Source organism: Coregonus clupeaformis, chromosome 6 (assembly GCF_020615455.1).
Source record: "Coregonus clupeaformis isolate EN_2021a chromosome 6, ASM2061545v1, whole genome shotgun sequence".
Lineage (NCBI taxonomy): Eukaryota > Metazoa > Chordata > Actinopteri > Salmoniformes > Salmonidae > Coregonus > Coregonus clupeaformis.
The window spans coordinates 20,483,297-20,508,968 of NC_059197.1; the positions used below are offsets into that span (position 1 = coordinate 20,483,297).

General features: G+C 43.1%; 1 protein-coding gene across 1 annotated transcript in view; it reads right to left on the reverse strand.

Moving 5' to 3' along the window:
* LOC121568109 (chloride channel protein 2-like) overlaps positions 1-25,672 on the reverse strand; it is a 97,242-nt gene that overhangs the window by 68,476 nt on the left and 3,094 nt on the right. Inside the window, exons 2-6 of the mRNA XM_045220941.1 lie at positions 23,186-23,233; positions 5,883-6,014; positions 4,832-4,960; positions 4,603-4,736; positions 2,049-2,126 (exon numbers count right to left, since the gene is read on the reverse strand). Of these exons, the coding sequence (XP_045076876.1) occupies positions 2,049-2,126; positions 4,603-4,736; positions 4,832-4,960; positions 5,883-6,014; positions 23,186-23,233 (521 nt within the window). The remainder of the gene's footprint in view (positions 1-2,048; positions 2,127-4,602; positions 4,737-4,831; positions 4,961-5,882; positions 6,015-23,185; positions 23,234-25,672) is intronic.

Here is a 25,672-nt window from a genome sequence, read left to right on the forward strand (position 1 = left end):
TGGTCTGCGGGCTAGCTGTGAGCTATGGGCCACCCAATTCTGCATTGCAGTTGCTACTGCTTTCCAATCAGTCCTGGCTTCACCATCAAGAACACGGGCCCATGACCCTCTGCTGCTGTGATGTTACATTTGATTGATTCTGAGATAGTGGAGCCTACATGAGTTCCTGCAGTATTGCTATATGATCATGATTGTGTCAGCCGTATGGTCCAGTAGCTATGTTGCATATGTAGAATATCCTCATATACCAAGATGACAGCTCATCCTGGCGGTGCATTTATATTGCAGGTGGTTGGCTAGGTTAATGTCAGGCGGGTTCATACTACTTATGGTTGCCTCGTTAGATGGGTAGAATATTTCCCATGTACCAAGATGACAGCTCATCTTGCCTCATCGGGGTTACCCGGCAGGGTGTAATATGAGAAATAGACATACTGCTGTATTAGCTCATGCTACACAGTTAGTATTCACACACAGGCCTAGTAGACAGTCATGTAATGGTAGAATGAGAGAGAATTGAGAGCTCCTAAACGGCAATGAGTTTACCTGCCAGTACCATGCCTCATTAAGTTTGCTATAATGGCGTCAGCCGTGGTCAATAGCCTACATGTTGCCGTCTTTGCTGGCTACTTGATATAAAGTACATTGCATATAGCTACAGGCGGTTGGCTGGGTCATATTGCTTAAGGTTGCTTGTTAGATACAAATATATCGTTATGTAGATCCACCAGATGATTACTCATTTAGTTTCAGTGCGAGAACCTGGTGGTGCATCTCCAGGGCAGCTGGGTTCGTACTACTGACGGTTGCTAGTTAGGTAGAATATTCTCATATACCAAGATGACAGCTCATATTGCCTCAAGCGAGGGTACCCGGCGTTGCGTCACATGAAAAATATAAGACATACATTGCACAACATTGCACAGCTCATGCTATGTATGGTTAATATTCACACCTAGTATACAGTCTTGTAAATGTTAGGATGTCTTTAGCTGGTCTATTTGCTAATATCTAAACTAAGTTGTCTGCCGTAGGGTTCTGCTGTTTTGGGGTGGATTGGTATAGTTTACCGCGCTCACTGCTAGTAGGTAATTTCATATACTGAATAAAAATATAAATGCAACAACTTCCAGGAATTGTGTACAGATCCTTGTGACATGGGGCCGTGCATTATCATGCTGAAACATGAGGTGATGGCAGCGGATGAATGGCACAACAATGGGCCTTGGGATCTAGTCACGGTATCTCTGCGCATTGAAATTGCCATAGATAAAATGCAATTGTGTTCGTTGTCCGTAGCTTATGCCTGCCCATACCATAACCCCATCGCCACAATGGGGCACTCCGCTCACAACGTTGACATCAGCAAACCGCTCGCCTATACAACGCCATACATGTGGACTGATGTTGTGAGGCCGGTTGGACGTACTGCAAAATTCTCTAAAACGACATTGGAGGCGGCTTATGATAGAGAAATGAACATTAAATTATCTGTCAACTGTTCTGGTGGACATTCCTGCAGTCAGCATGCCAATTGCACGCTCCCTCAAAACTTTCAACATCTGTGGCATTGTGTTGTGTGACAAAACTGCACATTTTAGAGTGGCCTTTTATTGTCCCCAGCACAAGGTACACCTGTGTAATGATTATGCTGTTTAATCAGCTTCTTGAAATGCCACATCTGTCAGGTGGATGGATTATCTTGGCAAAGGAGAAATGCTCACTAACAGGGATGTAAACAAATTTGTGCACATTTGAGAGAAATAAGCTTTTTGTGCGTATGGAAAATGTTGGGGATCTTTTATTTCAGCTCATGAAACATGGGGCCAACACTTTACATGTTGCGTTTATATATCTTTGTTCAGTGTATATTGAAGCTTTGCTTGGGCAGTGAGTAACCCTGAAGGAGCAGCGCATATATCACCAAGACTTGCATTATTAATTTCTTAATAAATGGTTAAACATCTTTCTGCATGGTGTTTCCTTTCTGAAAGATCGTATTGATAACAATGTGGTAACTTGTGTGTGTGTGTCCAGGTGTGGTTTACCTCATAGATTCCTCCAAACAGAGACATGAACTTGCTGAGGAGTGCAGCACACAGACTGGCAATGTGAACAAATGGACCCTAAAGAGGGAGAGAGAATGACTTGTGAATGATTTTTGAAAAAACGTGGTATTACACTTTTAAAGAAAATAACTTCACATTTCAACTTCAGTTTTACTCTCCTCCGAAAAAAGAAAGTCACATTTTGGCAAAAGCCAAAAGGAAATGTAGTCCAGAGGTTAAAATGGAAACGTATACGAAAGTGACACCCCCCAGCAGACTAACCTACTCCTGGTGTTGAGAAGCAACACTTTTCCCCAATACAACTAGTACACAGGATACAAACGTCTGCACAGCTAGCGCAGGCCAAAACCATCCATCTATTATTCTGGAAAAAAATACTTATTCTTATCACCATAGTGACCTCGGTAGGGTGTTTAGTTTATCACTATATCCTGATGTAATGCATGTCATCCATAACCCTCCTGACCATGCAGCATTACACAGACTGATGTGGCAGCACTGATCTACCTGTCAAGTCACAGGATGCTGGTGAGGGGAGGACGGCTCATAATATTGACTGGAATTAAGTGTTTGATGTGTCGATACCATTCCAGCCATTACTATGAGCCCATCCTCCCTAATTAAGGTGCCACCAGCTGCCTGTGTGCCAGGTGTCGATGTAGTGTTCCAGTCTACAGCAGGATCCTGTGGTAAATACAGCTTACCACAGGTACATATTCACTGAGCCGGGCATACTGGCCTGGTAAACAAACAGTGTCATACCGTCAGGATTCTACTAAGCCCTTCAATTATGGATCCGCCAAAACTCCATGGTTGGATTCTCTCTCCCGCTCTCCCTCCTTGTTTTCACACTCATTCATTGCCTGAACCCTGCTGTTGAAACATGTGTGTACACACAAACTCAGTTCTCGGTGTGTTCCTATACCAATCAACTCCTCCAGTGTATCACTGATTCATCTCAGCTCTTTCAACACCTTCCTAAGAAAAACGCATGTCAAAAATGTTATAAATTGATTTGCATTTTAATGAGGGAAATAAGTATTTGACCCCTCTGCAAAAACATGACTTAGTACTTGGTGGCAAAACCCTTGTTGGCAATCACAGAGGTCAGACGTTTCTTGTAGTTGGCCACCAGGTTTGCACACATCTCAGGAGGGATTTTGTTCCACTCCTCTTTGCAGATCTCCAAGTCATTAAGGTTTCGAGGCTGACGTTTGGCAACTCGAACCTTCAGCTCCCTCCACAGATTTTCTATGGGATTAAGGTCTGGAGACTGGCTAGGCCACTCCAGGACCTTAATGTGCTTCTTCTTGAGCCACTCCTTTGTTGCCTTGGCCGTGTGTTTTGGATCATTGTCATGCTGGAATACCCATCCACGACCCATTTTCAATGCCCTGGCTGAGGGAAGGAGTTTCTCACCCAAGATTTGATGGTACATGGCCCCGTCCATCGTCCCTTTGATGCGGTGAAGTTGTCCTGTCCCCTTAGCAGAAAAACACCCCCAAAGCATAATGTTTCCACCTCCATGTTTGACGGTGGGGATGGTGTTCTTGGGGTCATAGGCAGCATTCCTCCTCCTCCAAACACGGCGAGTTGAGTTGATGCCAAAGAGCTCGATTTTGGTCTCATCTGACCACAACACTTTCACCCAGTTCTCCTCTGAATCATTCAGATGTTCATTGGCAAACTTCAGACGGCCCTGTATATGTGCTTTCTTGAGCAGGGGGACCTTGTGGGCACTGCAGGATTTCAGTCCTTTACGGCGTAGTGTGTTACCAATTGTTTTTTTGGTGACTATGGTCCCAGCTGCCTTGAGATCATTGACAAGATGGCCGAGGGAGATTGACAGTTATTTTGTGTTTCTTCCATTTGCGAATAATCGTACCAACTGTTGTCACCTTCTCACCAAGCTGCTTGGCGATGGTCTTGTTGCCCATTCCAGCCTTGTGTAGGTCTACAATCTTGTCCCTGACATCCTTGGAGAGCTCTTTGGTCTTGGCCATGGTGGAGAGTTTGGAATCTGATTGATTGATTGCTTCTGTGGACAGGTGTCTTTTATACAGGTAACAAGCTGAGATTAGGAGCGCTCCCTTTAAGAGTGTGCTCCTAATCTCAGCTCGTTACCTGTATAAAAGACACCTGGGAGCCAGAAATCTTTCTGATTGAGAGGGGATCAAATACTTATTTCCCTCATTCAAATGCAAATCAATTTATAACATTTTTGACATGCATTTTTCTGGATTTTTTTGTTGTTATTCTGTCTCTCACTGTTCAAATAAACCTACCATTAAAATTATAGACTGATCATGTCTTTGTCAGTGGGCAAACGTACAAAATCAGCAGGGGATCAAATACTTTTTTTCCCTCACTGTAACTACTGGAACAGACTGTACTGGCAGCAACATGTGACAACTACCCACACAAGCCTGACTGTGAGAAGAGTATGTGTATGTATGCGTCAGAAGAATGTCAGAAGTGAGAAGAATGTTTACTAAGTGTGTGTGCGTGTACTGTGTGTGTGTGTGTGTGTTACCTCCTTGCCCAGAGGCATGCCACTGCCCAGGGCACAGGTGAGGCCAATGACTTTGGCCACAAAGGTTTTAAAGGTGAGGTATTCTTTCAGCACTACACCCCTCAGAATGGTCTTCATCTCTGGGATACCTGAACCTAGAGGGGGAGAGGGGGTTATGGTGCTATGATGCAGTCAGTATGCGTGTGTGTGTATGGTTATGTGTCAGAATGTGTGTGAGTGTGTGTCTTACCTACGGCCTGTGGGGCCAGTATCTGTGTGAAGCCAGCTGAGAAGGTGATGAGCACCACAGGGTAGGTGACCCAGGCCAGGTACTGGAGAAACACATTACTCTCCAGGCCTCCGTACATCCACTTCTGTGCTGTGGACACACACACACAGACCAATATCAACTTGATGTCAATCAGAAAGTAAAAGTACATCCAATATATAAATCGTGAAAAAATATATAAAATCGTGGAAATCGCAATACATATCGTATTGGCACCAAAGTATCGTGATAATATCGTATCGTGAGGTCCCTGGCAATTCCCAGCCCTACTCATGAGTACAGCGACAAAATATTTGACAACAGTAGAACCCGCAGGACTCCTCTCCCAGAAATGACTGCTTTACAGGGAGAGATCAAAAGTGTGTGTATGTATGAGTGTGTTTCTGGAGAAAGGAGGGGATTTGTCTGGATGAGCGCCTTGTTTCTAGATGACTCACTCTTCACCCCTCTTCACTTTCTCCACATGCAGTCTCCCACCTGACACACACACACACACCGCAGCAAAGTGTGTAAATGTGTGTGTTTGACTGAAGATAAAGCACATTGACACCCACACACCTTCTGAACACACATCATACACGCTACACACACACAAACAGTTTCATGCTGCAAAGTCTAAATTAAACCACATTTAAGCTAATCGTACACAAACACACAGTTTCATGCTGCAAAGATGACATTAAATCAGATTTAAGCTAAATCGTACACACACACACACCCCTGCATGCAGCTCAGGGAGACAGCCATCTGCACTGCAGCTCATCATGAACACACACCCTGGTTAGAGGGGGGGGGGTGCGTAAGCCCCAGTGTCTGAGACTATATGGAGTGTAGCTTAATGTCTTCATTAGCTGCATGCAGGAGTGGTGTCAGATTAAATGATTCAGACAAAGGAACAGAGTGTACAGCTGACCAGAGCCATCAGTAGACCAAGCAGTCTACCTCTCCTTCCCTCCCCAATGCCCTCTCCTCCCGAACGCCCTCTCCTCCCGAACGCCCTCTCCTCCCTCACCTTGTAGACAGATGGCGATAGCGAAGTCGACCACCCAGCTGACCAGAGCCATGAGTAGACCCAGGAGGATGAGGAAGATCCAGTCTTCACCAACACGAGAGATGAGGAACTTCTGACAGCGCACCGTACAGACTGGAGGGAAGAGAGATACAGGTGCACACTGTTAGACAACAACACTGTTACTAGTACAGTACTAGTCAGTCAAGTCAGTCAGAACTACAATAGAAACAAACCAACACATCTTACAGACTGAGGAGAGACGTTTAGCATTGTTAAAACTACGTCACCCACCTTGGAGTCAGGACCACACATACCCACCATACATTGTAAACCCCTACACCCACAAGTACCCATTTGTCGATCTCCACTTTTGCACAGACATCTGTAGTCTCATTTTACATGGGGGCTGTTTAATTCACACAGCTCTTTCTCCTCTCCTCCCCTCCTCTACCAGTTCTTCCCCTTATTTCTCCCCTCTCAGAGTGGAGACGTCTAGCAGCAGAGGTCCCTCTAGTCCTCTACTTTAATGACCGTGTCACATCATACACGCCACCCTGTCCTAACATTAGTCCTGCTCTGCTCCCCTGTCATCTTATTCAGTCTTCTCTCATCTCACCACACTAATGCTACTTTACCACAGTACAAGATTCTGTCAGATGAAAGGGAGAATATAAAAAAAGTATAAAATAAATCCTCTTCTTTCTGTATCCCCCTCTTCCTCTCTCTCTCTCTCTTTTCCTTCTCATCTAAAGTATTATTACTCTCCCCATTTCTGTCTCTCAACTTTCCTCCTTCTCTATAGTACGGCCTGTGTGTCCTATTGTATAGGGGAACAGGTTGTAATGTTGATGACGTGGATGGGGGTGTATATCATTAATACTCAACACATTTAATGGAATAGGGTCCTTGAAGTGGGTGTATAGGGGTGGATTTGGGAGAGAGAGGCGTAGACATGGCAATATATTGAATATTGTGTGGTGCAGGATGGCGAAAGAGCAACATGCGTGTTTTTAGCATACTACGCTACACACACACACTCTCCAATCAACACCTTCACTGTCTGTCTAACACACACACACACACACACACACACACAGCTTACATAAGCAGTGAGAAACACTGTGTTTTGCATCATCTCACCCACGGCCCAGCTGGGTTCTAAGATCCCCTTCTGTTCTCTAGTCAGCATGTGTGAGATGGTGTTTTGCGAGATGTGTGTGTTTGTCGTGGTTTAGATTTTATTTTATTTTATGTAATTTAGCAGACGCTCTTATCCAGAGCGACTTACAAGAGCAATTAGGGTTAAGTGCCTTGCTCAAGGGCACAGACTTTTCATCTAGACGGCTCAGGGATTCGAACCAATGACCTTTCGGTTACTGGCCCAAAGCTCTTAACCACTAGGCTACCTGCCACTGTCTGTATGTGTTTGCGTGTGTGTACACTGATCAAAAATATAAAACATGTAAAACATTTTACTGAGTTACAGTTCATATAAGGAAATCAGTCATTCATTAGGCCCTAATCTATGGATTTATCGACTGGCAATACAGATATGTATCTGTTGGTCACAGATACCTTTAAAGAAAAGTAGTGGCTTGGATCAGAAAACCAGTCAGTATCTGGTGTGACCACTATTTGAAACATGCAGCGCGACATCTCATTCGTATAGAGTTGATCAGGCTGTTGATTGTGGCCTGTGGAACGTTGTCCCACTGAAGTCGGAGACGATGCAGAACTGCAGTCAGGTCAAGACCCTGGTGAGGACGACGAGCATGCAGATGAGCTTCCCTGAGGCGGTTTCTGACTGTTCGTGCAGAAATTCTTTGGTTGTGCAAACCCACAGTTTCATCAACTGTCCGGGTAGCTCGTCTCAGACCATCCCGTAGGTGAAGAAGCCTAATGTGGAGGTCCTGGGATGGCGTGGTTACACGTGGTCTGCGGTTGTGAGGCCGGTTGGACGTGCTGCCAAATTCTCTAAAACAACGTTGGAGGCAGCTTATGGTAGAACAATTAACATTAAATTATCTGGAAACAGCTCTGGTGGACATTCCTGCAGACAGCATGCCAATTGCACGTGCCCTCAAAACTTGCGACATCTGTGGCATTGTGTTGTGTAACAAAACATTTTAGAGTGGCCTTCTATTGTCCCCAGCACAAGGTGCACCTGTGTAATGATCATGCTGTTTTTAATCAGCTTCTTGATATGCCACACCTGTCAGGTAGATGGATTATCTTGGCAAAGGAAATATGCTCACTAACAGGGATGTCAACAGATTTGTGCACAAAATTTTTGCGAAATAAGCATTTTGTGTATTTGAACAATTTCTGGGATCTTTTATTTCAGCTCATGAAACCAACACTTTACATGTTGCGTTTATATTTTTGTTCAGTATACATATAAAAAAGTGTGTGTGTTCCAACCAGCAGCAGGTATAATCTTGTCTGGTCTCTGAGCAGTAATGTGGTTAGCTCTGTCTGTGCTGCTATGACTCACTGGTTCCTGGGGTACACTGTACACGCATTACAACGCTTACCAGTTTCATTCTTTATGGCAGGCAATAACCTGCATGATATTTCCCTCCATCCCTCTCCTCTTTTTGTCATTCACCCAATCCTGCCTTCCACCCTTCCTTTCCTCATCACTCTTCAACCCAAGGCTTAAACTTCTTTCATTACTCTCATCCTTCTTTTTTATTTTCTACCTTGCATCTCTTCTGTTTGTATCTCTCTCTCATTTAGGTTGCCTTGGATACAGAACGCATCCGCTTCCAGCGCCAAGTACTAAATGGCTGAGTGAGAATGAGTGAAGATGAACAAGTGAGAGAAAGGAAAGAGTGAACACAGTGAGCAAAATGAGTAAGGGCAAGAGCAAAAATAAGACACCAATTGTGAACACGCCGTACCAACAGAATACGGAACATCTTACGTAAAAAACAAATTATTCAAAATTACCCAACCCATTTGTTATGCAAGGTGACAGTTTCCTAAAGCAAAAATAACCTACATCATAAATGTTCCATTCTGCAGTCATGCCCTTTAAGGTGTATCAGAGGGAGGGTGCATACATTAGATGCTCATACATAAGAAAAAAGATTCAATTAGCTAGGCCTGCTTGGCTGTATATATGACCACCAGCTAATGGCTTTAGGATAGAACGGGACAGCAAACCACTCCACTCAGCTCTTTAGCTTTTACATATCAACTAGGAGAGAGAGGGAGAGAGGGAGGGAGGGAGGGAGGGAGGGAGGGAGACTAATGTGCTTGAGGGAGACAGCAAGGGGACAGGTTGGAAGAAAAAGGGAGCGATTCAGCAGATACTGTATATCCCCAGCCATCTCCATATTCCACTGACTGTAGTGTAACCCCTATAAAAAAACAACCGTTCCCTCCCTGACTATATACGTTGAGGGAATAAAGTATTTGATCCCCTGCTGATTTTGTACGTTTGCCCACTGACAAAGACATGATCAGTCTATAATTTTAATGGTAGGTTTATTTGAACAGTGAGAGACAGAATAACAACAAAAAGATCCAGAAAAACGCGTGTCAAAAATGTTATGAATTGATTTGCATTTTAATGAGGGAAATAAGTATTTGACCCACTCTCAATCAGAAAGATTTCTAGCTCCCATGTGTCTTTTATACAGGTAACGAGGTGAGATTAGGAGCACACTCTTAAAGGGAGCGCTCCTAATCTCAGCTTGTTACCTGTATAAAAGACACCTGTCCACAGAAGCAATCAATCAATCAGATTCCAAACTCTCCACCATGGCCAAGACCAAAGAGCTCTCCAGGGATTCAGGGACAAAATTGTAGACCTACACAAGGCTGGAATAGGCTACAAGACCATCGCCAAGCAGCTTGGTGAGAAGGTGACAACAGTTGGTGCGATTATTCGCAAATGGAAGAAACACAAAAGAACTGTCAATCTCCCTTGGCCTGGGGCTCCATGCAAGATCTCACCTCGTGGAGTTGCAATGATCATGAGAACGGTGAGGAATCAGCCCAGAACTACACGGGAGGATCTTGTCAATGATCTCAAGGCAGCTGGGACCATAGTCACCAAGAAAACAATTGGTAACACACTACGCCGTGAAGGACTGAAATCCTGCAGCGCCCGCAAGGTCCCCCTGCTCAAGAAAGCACATATACAGGGCCGTCTGAAGTTTGCCAATGAACATCTGAATGATTCAGAGGAGAACTGGGTGAAAGTGTTGTGGTCAGATGAGACCAAAATCAAGCTCTTTGGCATCAACTCAACTCGCCGTGTTTGGAGGAGGAGGAATGCTGCCTATGACCCCAAGAACACCATCCCCACCGTCAAACATGGAGGTGGAAACATTATGCTTTGGGGGTGTTTTCTGCTAAGGGGACAGGACAACTTCACCGCATCAAAGGGACGATGGACGGGGCCATGTACCGTCAAATCTTGGGTGAGAACCTCCTTCCCTCAGCCAGGGCATTGAAAATGGGTCGTGGATGGGTATTCCAACATGACAATGACCCAAAACACAAGTAGCACATTAAGGTCCTGGAGTGGCCTAGCCAGTCTCCAGACCTTAATCCCATAGAAAATCTGTGGCGGGAGCTGAAGGTTCGAGTTGCCAAACGTCAGCCTTGAAACCTTAATGACTTAATGACTAAGATCTGCAAAGAGGATTGGGACAAAATCCCTCCTGAGATGTGTGCAAACCTGGTGGCCAACTACAAGAAACGTCTGACCTCTGATTGCCAACAAGGGTTTTGCCACCAAGTACTGAGTCATGTTTTGCAGAGGGGTCAAATACGTATTTCCCTCATTAAAATGCAAATCAATTTATAACATTTTTGACATGCGTTTTTCTGGATTTTGTTGTTGTTATTCTGTCTCTCACTGTTCAAATAAACCTACCATTAAAATTATAGACTGATCATGTCTTTGTCAGTGGGCAAACATACAAAATCAGCAGGGGATCAAATACTTGTTTCCTTCACTGTAGTCTTACATTTACATTTTAGTCATTTAGCAGACGCTCTTATCCAGAGCGACTTACAGTTAGTGAGTGCATACATTATATATATATATATATATTTTTTTTTTTCATACTGCCCCCCCCCCCCGTAGGAATCGAACCCACAACCCTGGCGTTGCAAACACCATGCTCTACCAACACCCCTATAAAACACAACCCTTCCCTCCCTGACTATAGTCTAACCCATATAAAACACAACCCTTCCCTCCCTGACTATAGTCTAACCCATATAAAACACAACCCTTCCCTCCCTGACTATAGTCTAACCCATATAAAACACAACCCTTCCCTCCCCGACTATAGTCTAACCCATATAAAACACAACCCTTCCCTCCCTGACTATAGCCTAACCCATATAAAACACAACCCTTCCCTCCCTGACTATAGTCTAACCCATATAAAACACAACCCTTCCCTCCCCTGACTATAGTCTAACCCATATAAAACACAACCCTTCCCTCCCTGACTATAGTCTAACCCATATAAAACACAACCCTTCCCTCCCCGACTATAGTCTAACCCATATAAAACACAACCCTTCCCTCCCCGACTATAGTCTAACCCATATAAAACACAACCCTTCCCTCCCTGACTATAGTCTAACCCATATAAAACACAACCCTTCCCTCCCTGACTATAGTCTAACCCATATAAAACACAACCCTTCCCTCCCTGACTATAGTCTAACCCATATAAAACACAACCCTTCCCTCCCTGACTATAGTCTAACCCATATAAAACACAACCCTTCCCTCCCTGACTATAGTCTAACCCATATAAAACACAACCCTTCCCTCCCTGACTATAGTCTAACCCATATAAAACACAACCCTTCCCTCCCCGACTATAGTCTAACCCATATAAAACACAACCCTTCCCTCCCTGACTATAGTCTAACCCATATAAAACACAACCCTTCCCTCCCTGACGATAGTCTAACCCATATAAAACACAACTATTCCCTCCCTGCTCCTCTCTCAATGCAAGGGGCTTTATTGGCATGGGAAACATATGTTTACATTGCCAAAGCAAGTGAAATAGATCATAAACAAAAGTGAAATAAACAATCAAAAGTGAACAGTAAATATTACACTCACACAAGTTCCAAAATAATAGAGACATTTCAAATGTCATATTATGTCTATATACAGTGTTGTAATGATGTGCAAATAGTTAAAGTACTAAAGGGAAAATAAATAAACATAAATACAGGTTGTATTTACAATGGTGTTTGTTCTTCACTGGTTGCCCTTTTCTTGTGGCAACAGGTCACAAATCTTGCTGCTGTGATTGTACACTGTGGTATTTCATCCAATAGATATGGGAGTTTATCAAAATTGGGTTCGTTTTCTAATTCTTTGTGGGTCTGTGTAATCTGAGGGAAATATGTGTCTCTAATATGGTCATACATTTGGCAGTGTGCACATAACCTGCCTTCTCTTGAGAGCCAGGTCTGCCTATGGTCTTGTGAAGGCTGGCTGAATTCTGGCAAAGAATATGTTCTTTTATAATCAACATGTCTACAGATTCTCCCTTCTCCCTGTTTTTGTTTGCTTGGAAATGTTGATACTAGAGACATATCTGAAGAAACTGGTTACCAAGCATTTATAGCGGCTAAGAAATGCATTGCCATTAATTGGAAGGTTGGTTATCCTCCCACAATGTCAAGTTATGTATCACTAGCATTGATTTATTACCAGATTAAGGGTATACTGTGCAACTTTCGTAAGGTCTGGATGCCTTATATGGAATACAGTACGACTAAAGGAGTCTGTATTGAAAACATACCCACATCAGGGGAGATACCTATTTAGGCAATCCCTAGCTGGTGGGCTGCTCAGTCCTGGCCTTGGTGGTCTGCCGTCCTGTGGGTTGTCACTCTGGCCTAGGCCTAACACACCCGAAACCAATAATGAATGTTTCACTAAGATCCTAAAGCAAAGTGGGGTGTGTTGGGTTGGGGCGCTGCGGGGGACCCCTAGGGGCAGGAAGGGGTGACCCAGCTATATTGTGTGCAAGTAAAAAGAGCTCTACAGTACTATTAGGCCTATGAGATTAATGATATGGAGGATTTGCTGTTTGTGTGTTAATGTATATTTGAGGTGTATGCGTTAATTTTTTGTGTGTGTTTTTGTGTTTCCAAACATTTCCAAAAAATATATAAGGTGTGAACTGGGAAGGAAGTTGTGTTGGAGAGAGTTTAGTTATTGACTAGACTGGTGGGGGTTGGGTGTGCAGGCGGCTCAGGCTGGCTGAAATTTGATATAGAGAATGTCTTAATAAAGACAATCAAAAGTCTTGGTATTTTTTCAATAGTTGTCCATTTGTTAGGCTATTGGTTAAAGGTGCAACAATATTTATTATTGAATTACCTTTGATCAGTCTTATTAATCGTTTGAACATATTCAATAATGATCTCTTACTTAGCTTGATGACTGTGGGCATTTGTGCTTACTTTTTGTTCTAAATAGAGACAGCATATTGGATTGTGTAAAAATGCAGGAAATTAGCTTTAGATGCCTTTACATGTCCTTCCCCAGACCCCCCGCCAGGTTATGTCCCCCCCACTTCTAAAACCAAAGTGCCGCCCCTGACTTCACATCACACTGAGCACAGTTACATTCAACTATTGTAGATAGATTAATATAATAGGTTTGGTTTAAAACATTTACATGTTCTGCCTAATAATCCTGTTTACATGGACACATCTGAAATCAGGTTAACTGATGGGACTTTTGATAAATGCAGTAAATCGCCAATCAAAATAAACTTTCTATCACAGCGACCATGTTATTTTTGCGAAGCCTACTTGATTCGGAGTTCGGACATATAAGGTTTGTATCTGAAAACTATTTCTAAGATGCATACTTTCAGTTTTTCCGAACTCACTTCACTCGCGCATGAGAGGGAGGCTTGCGCTACTCGGTGCTGGCAGATGAAATACACCACTGGAACGCTGATTAAGCTGTTTACATGTCCTAATAATTCTTAACATTTCTCAGAAAACCAGCTGTTTTAATCGCTGTATGCTTACTTCGATTTTGACCTTACATCAATTAAGATAAGCAGAGTAAGGTGTTTACATGACCATTGCCATAATCAATTTAATATTGAATTATTAGTGTGCATGTAAAACGTACTTGATGATACTACTCACTGCTGGTTAATGGAGTAATGACAAACTCTCCTTCTTGCTTCACTACCTGCTTCTCTAGTGGGGGTTTAGGGTTGTAAAGGGGAATCTCAATTAAATCATTTCAGCCATAAGGGAGAATGGCATGACAGGATGACAACTGATTAAAACACTAAGGTGAAAACTCCTGTTCTGTTCTAGGGCTCAGTGTAAGACAGGTGATGAGGACATACGACCTGAAAGCCGGAGCTAACCCCCAGTAGTTGCTCTCATTCTGCTCTAAGTGTGTGTGTGTTAAGGAAAGCGTGTGTGTTAAGAGCAGGTGAAAGCAGAGCTTCCCAGGGAGGTCTGAGATCAGTGTATGTCAGCACCTGTAGCCTGAGCCCAGCTATCAGCCCAGCCATTAGTCTGATGGGTGTGTGAGCCGGGGGGCTGATGGCTGATACACATTAAATGGCACAGATGGATGGGGAGGAGGAAGGCCTCAGAGGGGTACCTGATAAATCTCACTGTCATTCTCCCTCTAAACTCTACTCACCAAATCTCCCTCTATTACATTCATCTTGCCTTCTCTTTCTGAACTCATGTCTTTACTTTCCTCTCTTCTTCTTAGTTCTTTCTGCTGTTCTTTCTATCTCATTTACATTTTTACATTTTAGTCATCTTATCCAGAGCGACTTACAGGAGCAATTAGGGTTAAGTGCCTTGCTCAAGGGCACGTCGACAGATTTTCACCTAGTCGGCTCGGGGATTAGAACCAGCGACCTTTCGGTTACTGGCACAACGCTCTTAACCACTAAGCTACCTGCCTATCTCAGTGTGAGTCTAAGTGGAGAGCGCTAGTCCCAATCTCTCTCCGTCAATACACACTTTGATCCTAGTCCAAAACTGCACACACACACACACACACACACACACACCATAATCTTCAATGAATGTTGTCAAGGCAACAACCCTTCTATCCTCCATCCTGCTTAGAGGACAGCTGGGACCTGTTATTCAGATCTAAGGGAGTAGTTTGTCCTGCTCAGTTCTAGGGGAGGAGTTTGTCCTGTCAGTTCTTGGGGAGGAGTTTGTCCTGCTCAGTTCTAGGGGAGGAGTTTGTCCTGCTCAGTTCTAGGGGAGGAGTTTGTCCTGCTCAGTTCTAGGGGAGGAGTTTGTCCTGCTCAGTTCTAGGGGAGGAGTTTGTCCTGCTCAGTTCTAGGGGAGGAGTTTGTCCTGCTCAGATCTAGGACCTGGATTTTGTGCTGCTCAGGAACAACTCCTGACCAGTGTTGGGATTATTTACTTGAAAAAGTAATGTTACATATTACTCATTACATTTAACAAAAGTAACAAGTTACTTTACAAAATTACTTTGTGTGGAAAGTAACAAGTTATATTATTTTGCGTTACTTTTATGAAAAAACATTTCCTGAATTTGTTTGACTGTGGAGGGAGCAGGGCGAGCTCTACCAAAGATGGAAAGTAGCCTAACTCAGGTTTGATCACTAGTTTCTCCTTTCATCTGTGGTGCTGCTTTGCTGCGCTACCAGTTCAGGTTATAGACCGCATGTACACGGACCCATAGAGATGTATAGAGGGCACACTTGCCACTAGACGGGAATGTCCACTATGGGCTTTGCTATCACAGAAACGATCAATGCAAAGATCAGAGATGCCCCCTTTATACATTTCTATGGACAGCAGCTGTCATGACATTTCTCCAAACAGCCTTTCTCCGCTTGCTTGAGAATGAGGAATGAGGAAACAAGTCAAGAGCAGATCGTGGAAACACGCACCCGGTAGAGATATAATTCTAAACATAACGCACGCGTTCTTTGACAAAGTAACTGTAATAATATTACCCAATTTGAAAAAGTTACGCGTTACTTTACTCCATTACCAGTGGCGGCTCCTGAAAAAATTCTCAGGGGGGGCAATTTTTCTGATGATTTAGGTGACCTACACACATTTTCAAAAAGATATGTCCAGCAACAACATGAAGACAGGGGCAGCATATAAGTCAATGCCAGAAGCATTTATTGACTGATCTCAAAAGTGTTGGCTTACAAAAGCAAAATAAGTTATTACAGTAAAAATAATCAAGGGTGTTCTTTCACATTCCTCAACACTGCATAAACAATATGCATTTCCATAAACAAATGAAATATCAGCTGAAAATACAGCATCTTGGTATTTGTTCAGATTGCAGGATCAACAAGAGCTTTTACCACATTTTTTGCCTCATGGTTGAATTGGAAATATGTGCACTATCTGTATGGCTTTGTAAAAATGAACAACCATATTCTGGCCAATTGTATAGATTTGTAAATATGAACAACCATATTCTGGCCAATTGTATAGATTTGTAAAAATGAACATGAACATATTATTATTATTTTTTTTAAATGAAAAATAACTATTTTAAACAACATCAACTGTGAACTGATTTGGGTGTGTGTGTGTTAAAGAGACAGACAGGGAGGGACAAAGAGAGAGAGAGGCTACATTACTTGTACTGAAACTGTTCTCTTCTCTCTTTCAATGCAGCAAAGCGGTCAATGACTTTCTCATTGAAATCAGGCATGCTGAGGACTAGTTCCCTCTCCATGGAAAGCATGGCCAGTGCATTCAGACGTTCCTGGCCCATTGAATTTCGCAGGAATGTCTTAACTCGTGTCAAAGTTGAGAAACATCTCTCAGCTTCAGCTGTTGTCATTGGAGTAGTTATGAGGATGTTCAACAGAGTCACAGTCTCAGAGAACGTCTCCTGGAGGTTGTAGCTCATGAGAACCTGGTACAGTGCCAGTGCACCACAGTTTGACTTTCTCGTCATCTGCAAAAATACCGTTCAGTCTCTCCAAAAGCACACTGGCGATTGAGACTGAGGTTGATTCCGAGATGGGAAGGAACTCAAAAAAGCGCTCCTGCACTTTGTGGTTGCTATCTATGTACCTCAGCACAAGCACCAGCTGTGTCTGTGTAGAAACGTCCGTGGTCTCGTCAGCTTGGATAGCTACGAAGTTCGCCGACTTCACCTCCTCCACAATATGTTCCCTCATGACCGCTAGCATACACTCCAGTAGCTCGTTTTGAATGGTCTTTGATGTGAACTTCTTTCACACACCGCCCCTGTCCATTACTCAAAGTAATCACAAACAACGTTATGTAATCAGATTACTTTTAAAACACTGCTTTTGACCCAGTACTCAGAGGCCCACTATGCTAATATGTATTTTTTATCACAATATTGATAATGATGATTAGTGAGGGCAATGATGATGACGATTATGATGATGATGATGTTGGAGAGGACAGAATTATGAAGATGATGCTAATCATCATGATGATATGAGAACAATGATGCTCAACACATGTCCCTTCCTCTTACAGTAACTGAAACCTCCCACCAGAGGTGAACCATTATAACAACAGTCAACGCTGACTGTAGAAGGCCAGATGGTGCCATTGATGATCACAATGAGGATTCATTACCATAAGTGGGAGAGTGTGAATGTGCGTGAATGAGATAGAGAGAAAGAAAAGTGGGGAGAGAATGTTAGGAGTGAGAGAGAGGAAGAGAGAAAGTTTAAGAGCGAGAGGGAGATACGGATAAAGCGAGTGATGAGAGAGACGGGGTAATAATCAATGGTGACACACAGGGGAGCAGTAGGCTATGATTGCTGCTTAATTTCCTGGCTTACCAAAGGGCAGAAAAACCTGCTGCTTTCTTTCACTCCCTCCTCTTTCCCTATCCCTCCTCTTTCCCTATCCCTCCTCTTTCCCTCTTTCCCTATCCCTCCTCTTTCCCTCTTTCCCTATCCCTCCTCTTTCCCTCTTTCTTCTTCTCTCATTCACTTTCTCTCCCTTAGTCAGTCCCCTTCTATGCTCCCTCTCTTTTCTGCCTTTTATTTTCCCCCTCCCTCTCCCAGGTCTTCCTCATACTATCCCGCTCTTTCTCAAACTCCCGCTCTCCCTCTCGTTCTCAAACTCCCCCGCTCTCCCTGACCCCACTCTCCTTCTCCAGGCCTTCCCTCTCTCTCTCAAACTTCCCCTCGCTTCCTGACCCCACTCTCCCTCATTCCAATCCCCCCACTCCAACGCTCGACCTTTACTTTTCCGGTCCCTCTCTCTCGATGCAGAGTCAGCTCTTCCACTCTGCAGTTCACTGCAGCTACACAACGCACTTTTCACACTGTTTCAACCATTCTGCTGACACACACACAAAATCATTGAGGTGTGAAACACATTTATAATGTGCATAAATATATACTGTAGGCATTTCACATACTGTAGATCCACTCAAATATGCACATACATTTTAGTGCCAATAGTTGTATAGATATGTTTAATACATATAAAATACATTGAGAGCACAGGCTTACACATAGAAATAAGAATAAATAGAATGTGCTTGGAACATCTAACCCTGGCAATTTGACTGGTAAACTAATGGGTACACTCCCAATGGCTGCCTGGTATTGTGTAATAATTTCCATGGTAATGTAGAATGTTTGTTCAAATGATCTTAACTGATGTGGCTCATGCAATACTCAGAGTCGATATTCACGTCATAAGGAATTCCCCTCGACCACGCCGACAAATTGGGTAAAACAAACATTCTTTCCCATTGACTCCCATTGTAAAAGAGCAAACTTCATTGTAGATTTTTAGTTAAAGAAATAACAAAAACATGCCGAAAAGCTGCTGTGTTGTTCAATGTAAATGTAACCAGGTACAAAATCCCGACCTATGTGTTGCAATGCTCCCACGTAGGGAAATAGAGCCTGTGAGAAGAGCCGTGTGGCTTCAAGCTATTCCACCCGGTGTCCATGTAGGCTACACGTAACTATGTGTGTGGGAAACATTTCATCACAGGTAAGACATTTAACTTGTTTAGTATTGGCTTTTTTGTAACTCCACTCACTACTTGTAGCTGTACAGTCCATTTGTTTGTGTTGTTGGTCTCTGCCATCTTAACGTTCCGGTTGGTAGCTAGCACTCACATGGCTGTTAGCAACGTCATGAAAAGGGGCATGAGGAAAATGTAAAATGTAAATGAAAGCCCTACAATATGTTTTTCTAAGTAGTGAGAATGCTCAGGAGCAGGCAACATTGAAAAGTAATATTTAGTTTGTTCTGTCATTTACTAAATTAAGCAGACAAGACAATTGCCTCAGGACCAAATAGGGGAGCAGCGCACGCACGCACGCACGCACGCACGCACACGCACACGCACACGCACACGCACACGCACACGCACACGCACACGCACACGCACACGCACACACACACACACACACACACACACACACACACACACACACACACACACACACACACACACACACACACACACACACACACACACACACACACACACACACACACACACACACACACACACACACACACACACACACACACACACACACACACACACACACACACACACACACACACACACACACACACACACACACACACACACACACACACACACACACACACACACACGGCCTGATAATTAAGGCATTAATAAGAGTGTGTGGTCATGGATCATTTTAGTGTTCTTAAAGCAGGGCGAACTGGCCTGTATATTGATCACTCTGTCATACTGCAGTTCTCACTGCTTAAATCAAAGCCATCCGTCTCCCTCCAGACCCATACTAATACATGGATTTCTCTTTATTAGTCTAGCAACATAACCCTGGGCAGAAAAGAGCTGTAGTTGTTCCCTCACACAAGTACACACACACACCTTTGATTAATGCATGACTTCAGGCAGTGTAGCTAGTGTTTGTGTGTGCAGAGAGAGAGAAGGATAGTAGTAATTCTCAATTTCACCAGAACAAAAAAGTTACTCCCTCTTGAAAACCCACTACTCTATAAGCTGTATGTAGCTGGGGCATGATGAGGCCATGGGTTATAGCTAGGGTTGCAGATCTACTGGTCATTTATTTACCAAAGTTATTGGAATCAATGGTAACTTTGGTAATTTATACTTTAATAACTTACTTTTTTGTATAAATATTTTATATCTGTGTCCATATTCTCCATGAGTTTCTAGTGGATAGACCATATGGTTCAAGAGAAAATAGCCTAATGAATGAAAAAAGCATCTAATTAACAATGACGTTATTATCAATTAACTTTGCAACTCTTCCAACTATTGTCTTTTTTCAAAACATGTCGTTTCGCCCCAAAACATTTACAAAAAGACTGACACAGTAAAATAAATAAGTGCGTAAAAACATTGAAGTGATATTTCATGCTGAAACCCTAATATTAAAACAAAAATGATAAATCAACAAGTTGATGGTTTATATTTAGGATCCATTTTACAGCAGTCATTCCATTTTAAGATGTTTTGTTATATATTTTACATGTGATAAGTCCCACAGAAGGCCAGAGATACAGTCATTACAGACACCGGTGATAATCTGAAGTACCACTCGATGTCATCTGATAAAATTCCATCTGATAGTCCCGTGTAGCTCAGTTGGTAGAGCATGGCGTTTGCAACGCCAGGGTTGTGGGTTCGATTCCCACGGGGGGCCAGTATGAAAATGTATGCGCTCACTAAGTGTAAATCGCTCTGGATAAGAGCGTCTGCGAAATGACTAAAATGTAAAACGTGATAAAATTACATATATTCCTTGGGGGGAGGGGGGATTCCTAGGCAACTAAAGACTCATTTTCTACAACACCTTCGGACTTCCCAACTCTGACGTCACCCCATTGAAGTTTACATTTTTAAAATGGTTAAAGGATAACCTTTTTTACAACCAAATCTCTTTTGTTGATGTAAATGGCATGTTATAGAAGGGCCCATTCACTTTTTTAGCGAGTTCACTTGTTGAGAAACTTACCCCAACCAGTGATTCATTTCCTCATCCTTGTTGTGCAGTTTGGCGGGCTCTGAAAAACACCCACATACAGTGCATTCGGAAAGCATTCAGACCCCTTCGACACATTTTGTTAAGTTACAGACTTATTCTAAAATGGATTAAATAAAAACAAATCCTCAATCTACACACAATACTCCATAATGACAAAGTGAAAACAGGTTTTTAGAAACTTTAGCAAATTCATTAAAAATAGAAAAACTGAAATACCTTATTTACATAAGTATTCAGACTCTTTGCTATGAGACTGTTTTTCAGCGGCAGGGACTGGGAGACTAGTCAGGATCGAGGGAAAGATTAACGGACCAAAGTACAAAGAGATCCTTGATGAAAACCTGCTCCAGAGCGCTCAGGACCTCAGACTGGGGCGAAGGTTCACCTTCCAACAGGACAACAACCCTAAGCACACAGCCAAGACAACGCAGGAGTAGCTTCAGTACAAGTCTCTGAATGTCCTTGAGTGGCCCAGCCAGAGCCCGGACTTGAACCCGATCGAACATCTATTGGAGAGACCTGAAAATAGCTGCGCAGCAACGCTCCCCATCCAACCCGAACAAGCTTGAGAGGATCTGCAGAGAAGAATGGGAGAAACTCCCCAAATACAGGTGTGTCAAGCTTGTAGCGTCATACCCAAGAAGACTCGAAGGTGTAATTGCTGCCAAAGGTGCGTCAAGAAAGTACTGAGTAAAGGGTCTGAATACTTATGTAAATGTAATATTTCCGTTTTGTTTGCAAACATTTCTAAAAACCAGTTTTTACTTTGTCATTATGTGTTATTGTGTGTAGATTAATGAGGGGAAAAAAACAATTTAATACATTTTAGAATAAGGCTGTAATGTAACATAATGTGGAAAAAGTCAAGGGGTCTGAATACTTTCCGAATGCACTGTACGTCCTTTTTGAAATGGAATTGCTCTCCGTATAGTGATGCAGCTCTTTAGACATTGTACACATAAAATTGTAATTCCGACCTTTATCCGCAATGTTATATTCCATTTTGTTGCAACTCGAGAGATACCTCACCGTCCATTCTACAGGTAACTGCCAAAATAAAGGAAACACTTGAGTAAATGAAACCTGTTTTTTTTATATTGAAAGCAGGTGCTTCCACACAGGAAGTTCAAGATACTTGTAGACTTTATGCCAAAGGCAAGTTTCCTTTATTATGGTAGTTACCTGTAGCAGCAGGCTACACAGAACAGAACAGCTGGATAGAGGAAATGGCTCAAGTCGCACAAAATAGAATATAACGTTGCGGACAATTTCACGTGTCCAACTTCTAAAGACCTGCATCACTATAGTGACCGTTTCCGTTTCTAAAATGGTGTATTTGGGTGTTTTTTGAGCATATGTTAATATGTTTTTTCAGAGCCCCAGTACTGCACAACGAGGAAATTAAATCGCTAGTTGCGGTAAGTTTCTCAAAAACAAGGGAAAATGAAAAAAAGTGTCTGGACCCTTCTATAACATGATATTTACATTTTTTTTTTTATTTAGATTTGGTTAAAAAAATTAAAAAATGTAAAAAAACTTATCCTTTAAGGTAAGGGTTAGGTAAGGGTTATGGTTTAGGGTAGGGACATCCCAAGGATCCAGGAATGTGCTAACCCTTGTTTCAGCAAGAGGCAACAAAGTTTAATCATGTTACCTCAGAAACTGACTCAAACGCACGAATGCCCGGCCGTCCTGTCTTCAGTCTATTTTTTCTCCTTTAAACCCACCCGGTTATGACAGTTATTTTATTTTTATGACGGTATTCATCCATAACCGTCATTTCCACAGTAATTGTGCCAGCCTTACTTCAACCTGTTACTGACATACACACACCTATGTCACTATACTTGAGGACTTTCTGGGGACCAAGAATTTATTCCCATTCAAAAAATAAAATCCCCTAATCTTAAACCTACCTAATCCCTTAGCCTAAAATTGCCTTTTTACAAGTGAGGACCAGCAAAATGTTCTCACTTATCTTAATTTTAGTTGGTTTGCTATTCTTGTGAGGGCTACTGGTACTCACACGTATAGTAAAACGTACACACACACACACACACACACACACACAGCATCATAAAAAAAACACTTTGAAGCCTTCACAATGAGACAGACAGATGGTGTTGTTGTTTAATTGATGGCATTATTAATGGGGGGGGGGGATTAGGACCCACCTTGAATGTGTTTAATACGGTTCAGTAGGTATTATTATTGTTTAATAATGTTTTAATACGTTAGGATGTGGTGATAATCATAATGGTTGTTTGGGTTTACCAGATAGAAAGTCCCGGGGTGGAGCCTGAGTGTAGGGATACCCTGACCCTGGGGACAAACCACACAACACAGTTAGGGAAAGAGTGTGTGTGTTCATGGGTGTGTGCATGCGGGAAGGCATATCTATCTATCTCACAGTACAGTACATATTTCAATACAAAGCAGTGTTTTCATGATGTGACCAGGAAGAACCCCTGGCCCTACATATCACATACAGGTAACTGCCAAAATAAAGCAAACACTTGAGTAAATGAGGGATACAAAGTATATTGAGAGCAGGTGCTTCCACACAGGTGTGGTTCCAGAGTTAATTAAGCAATTAACATCCCATTATGCTTTAGGGTCAAGTATAAAAATGCTGGGCAGGCCATTTTTTGGCTACCATGGCTATGGCCCCATAGGATGACAATGCCCCCATCCACAGGGCACGAGTGGTCACTGAATGGTTTGATGAGCATGAAAATGATATAAACCATATGCGCCGTCTCAGTCACCAGATCTCCACCCAATTGAACATTTATGGGAGATTCTGTAGCGGCGCCTGAGACAGCGTTTTCCACCACCATCAACAAAACACCAAATTATGGAATTCCTCACGGAATAATGGTGTCTTCATCTCTCCAATAGAGTTCCAGACACTTGTAGAATCTATGCCAAGGTGCATTGAAGCCATTCTGGCTCATGGTGGCCCACGCCTTATTAAAAACACTACGTTGGCGTTTCCTTTATTTTAGCAGATACCTATATGTGTATGTTTAAATCCACCACGGCTCTTCAGGATGGCTGGGACCTAAGAGGAGAGTCAGTGGTCAAGGAGAAACAGAGGCAGAACAAACAAGAGACACTGAGTTAACAAACAAGAGAGCAAGAGAACAGAGGGACGGATAAGAGAGGGAGGAGGCTAGGGAGCAATATTGCAGGAGAGAGAGAGAGAAAGAGGATGATAAGCACAGAGGAGACAAAGTAGAAATACAGCAAGAGAAAAAAAAGAGGGAGGTACTGAAAGAAAGAGGTAGAGAGGAATTGAGGGAGAAATACTGCAAGAGAGTGAGAGACAAAAGGAGGAGAGGGAGAAAAACAAAAGAGAGGATATGGAAATCAGCGATCCTGCAAGAGAGAGAGGAAGGTAGGTAGTTCAATATTGTGTAATGACTGACTTGGCAGAGTACAGCTACATTCTAAGCTAGGAGAAACAGAGGCAAATAAATCAAAAGAAACAGAATGCTGCAGCCTGCCTGGTGTTCAACCTTCACAAATTCTCCCATGTCACCCCGCTCTCCTCCGTACACTCCACTGGCTTCCAGTCGCAGAGCGCACCCACTACAAGACCATGGTGCTTGCCTACGGAGCAGCAAGCCCCTCCCTACCTTCAGGCTCTGCTCAAACCCTACACCCCAAACCGTTCTGCCACCTCAGGTCTCTTGTACTCCCAACCCTACGGCTCCCGCTCAGCCTAAATCAAATCAAGCTTTATTTATACAGCACATTTCAGACATGGAATGCAACAGAATGGGCTTCACAGAAAAAAATGAATACACTGAACAAAAATATAAAAACGCAACATGCAACAATTTCAAAGATTTTACTGAGTTACAGTTCATATAAGGAAATCAGTCAATTGAAATAAATTCATTAGGCCCTAATCTATGGAATGACTGGGAATACAGATATGCATCTGTTGGTCACAGATACATAAAGAAAAAAAAAGTAGGGACGTGGATCAGAAAACCAGTCAGTATATGGTGTGACCACCATTTGCCTCATGCAGCGCGACACACCTCCACATAGTTGGAGGTGTGTCGCACAGCCATTGAAGAGGAGTGGGACAACATTCCACAGGCCACAATCAACAGCCTGATCAACTATGTGGAGGTGTGGGAACTGGAACATGCTGTCATACACGTCGATCCAGAGCATTCCAAACATGCTCAATAGGTGACATGTCTGGTGAGTATGCAGGCCATGGAAGAACTGGGACATTTTCAGCTTCCAGGAATTGTGTACAGATCCTTGCCACATAGGGCTGTGCATTATCATGCTGAAACCTGAGGTGATGGCGGCGGATAAATGGCACGACAATGGACCTCAGGATCTCGTCATCTGCCCGGTACAGTTGAAACCGGGATTCATCTGTGAAGAGCACACTTCTCCAGCGTGCCAGTGGCCATCGAAGGAGAGCATTTGCCCACTGAAGTCAGAACTGCAGTCAGGTCAAGACCCTGGTGAGGATGACGAGCACACAGATGAGCTTCCCTGGGACGGTTTCTGACAGTTTGTGCAAAAATTATTTGGTTATGCAAACCAACAGTTTCATCAGCTGGGCTCAGACAATCCAGCAGGTGAAGAAGCCGGATGTGGAGGCCCTGGGCTGGCCTGGTTACACGTGGTCTGCGGTTGTGAGGCCGTTTGGACGTACTGACAAATTCTCTGAATGAACATTACATTCTCTGGCAACAGCTCTGGTGGACATTCCTGCAGTCAGCATGC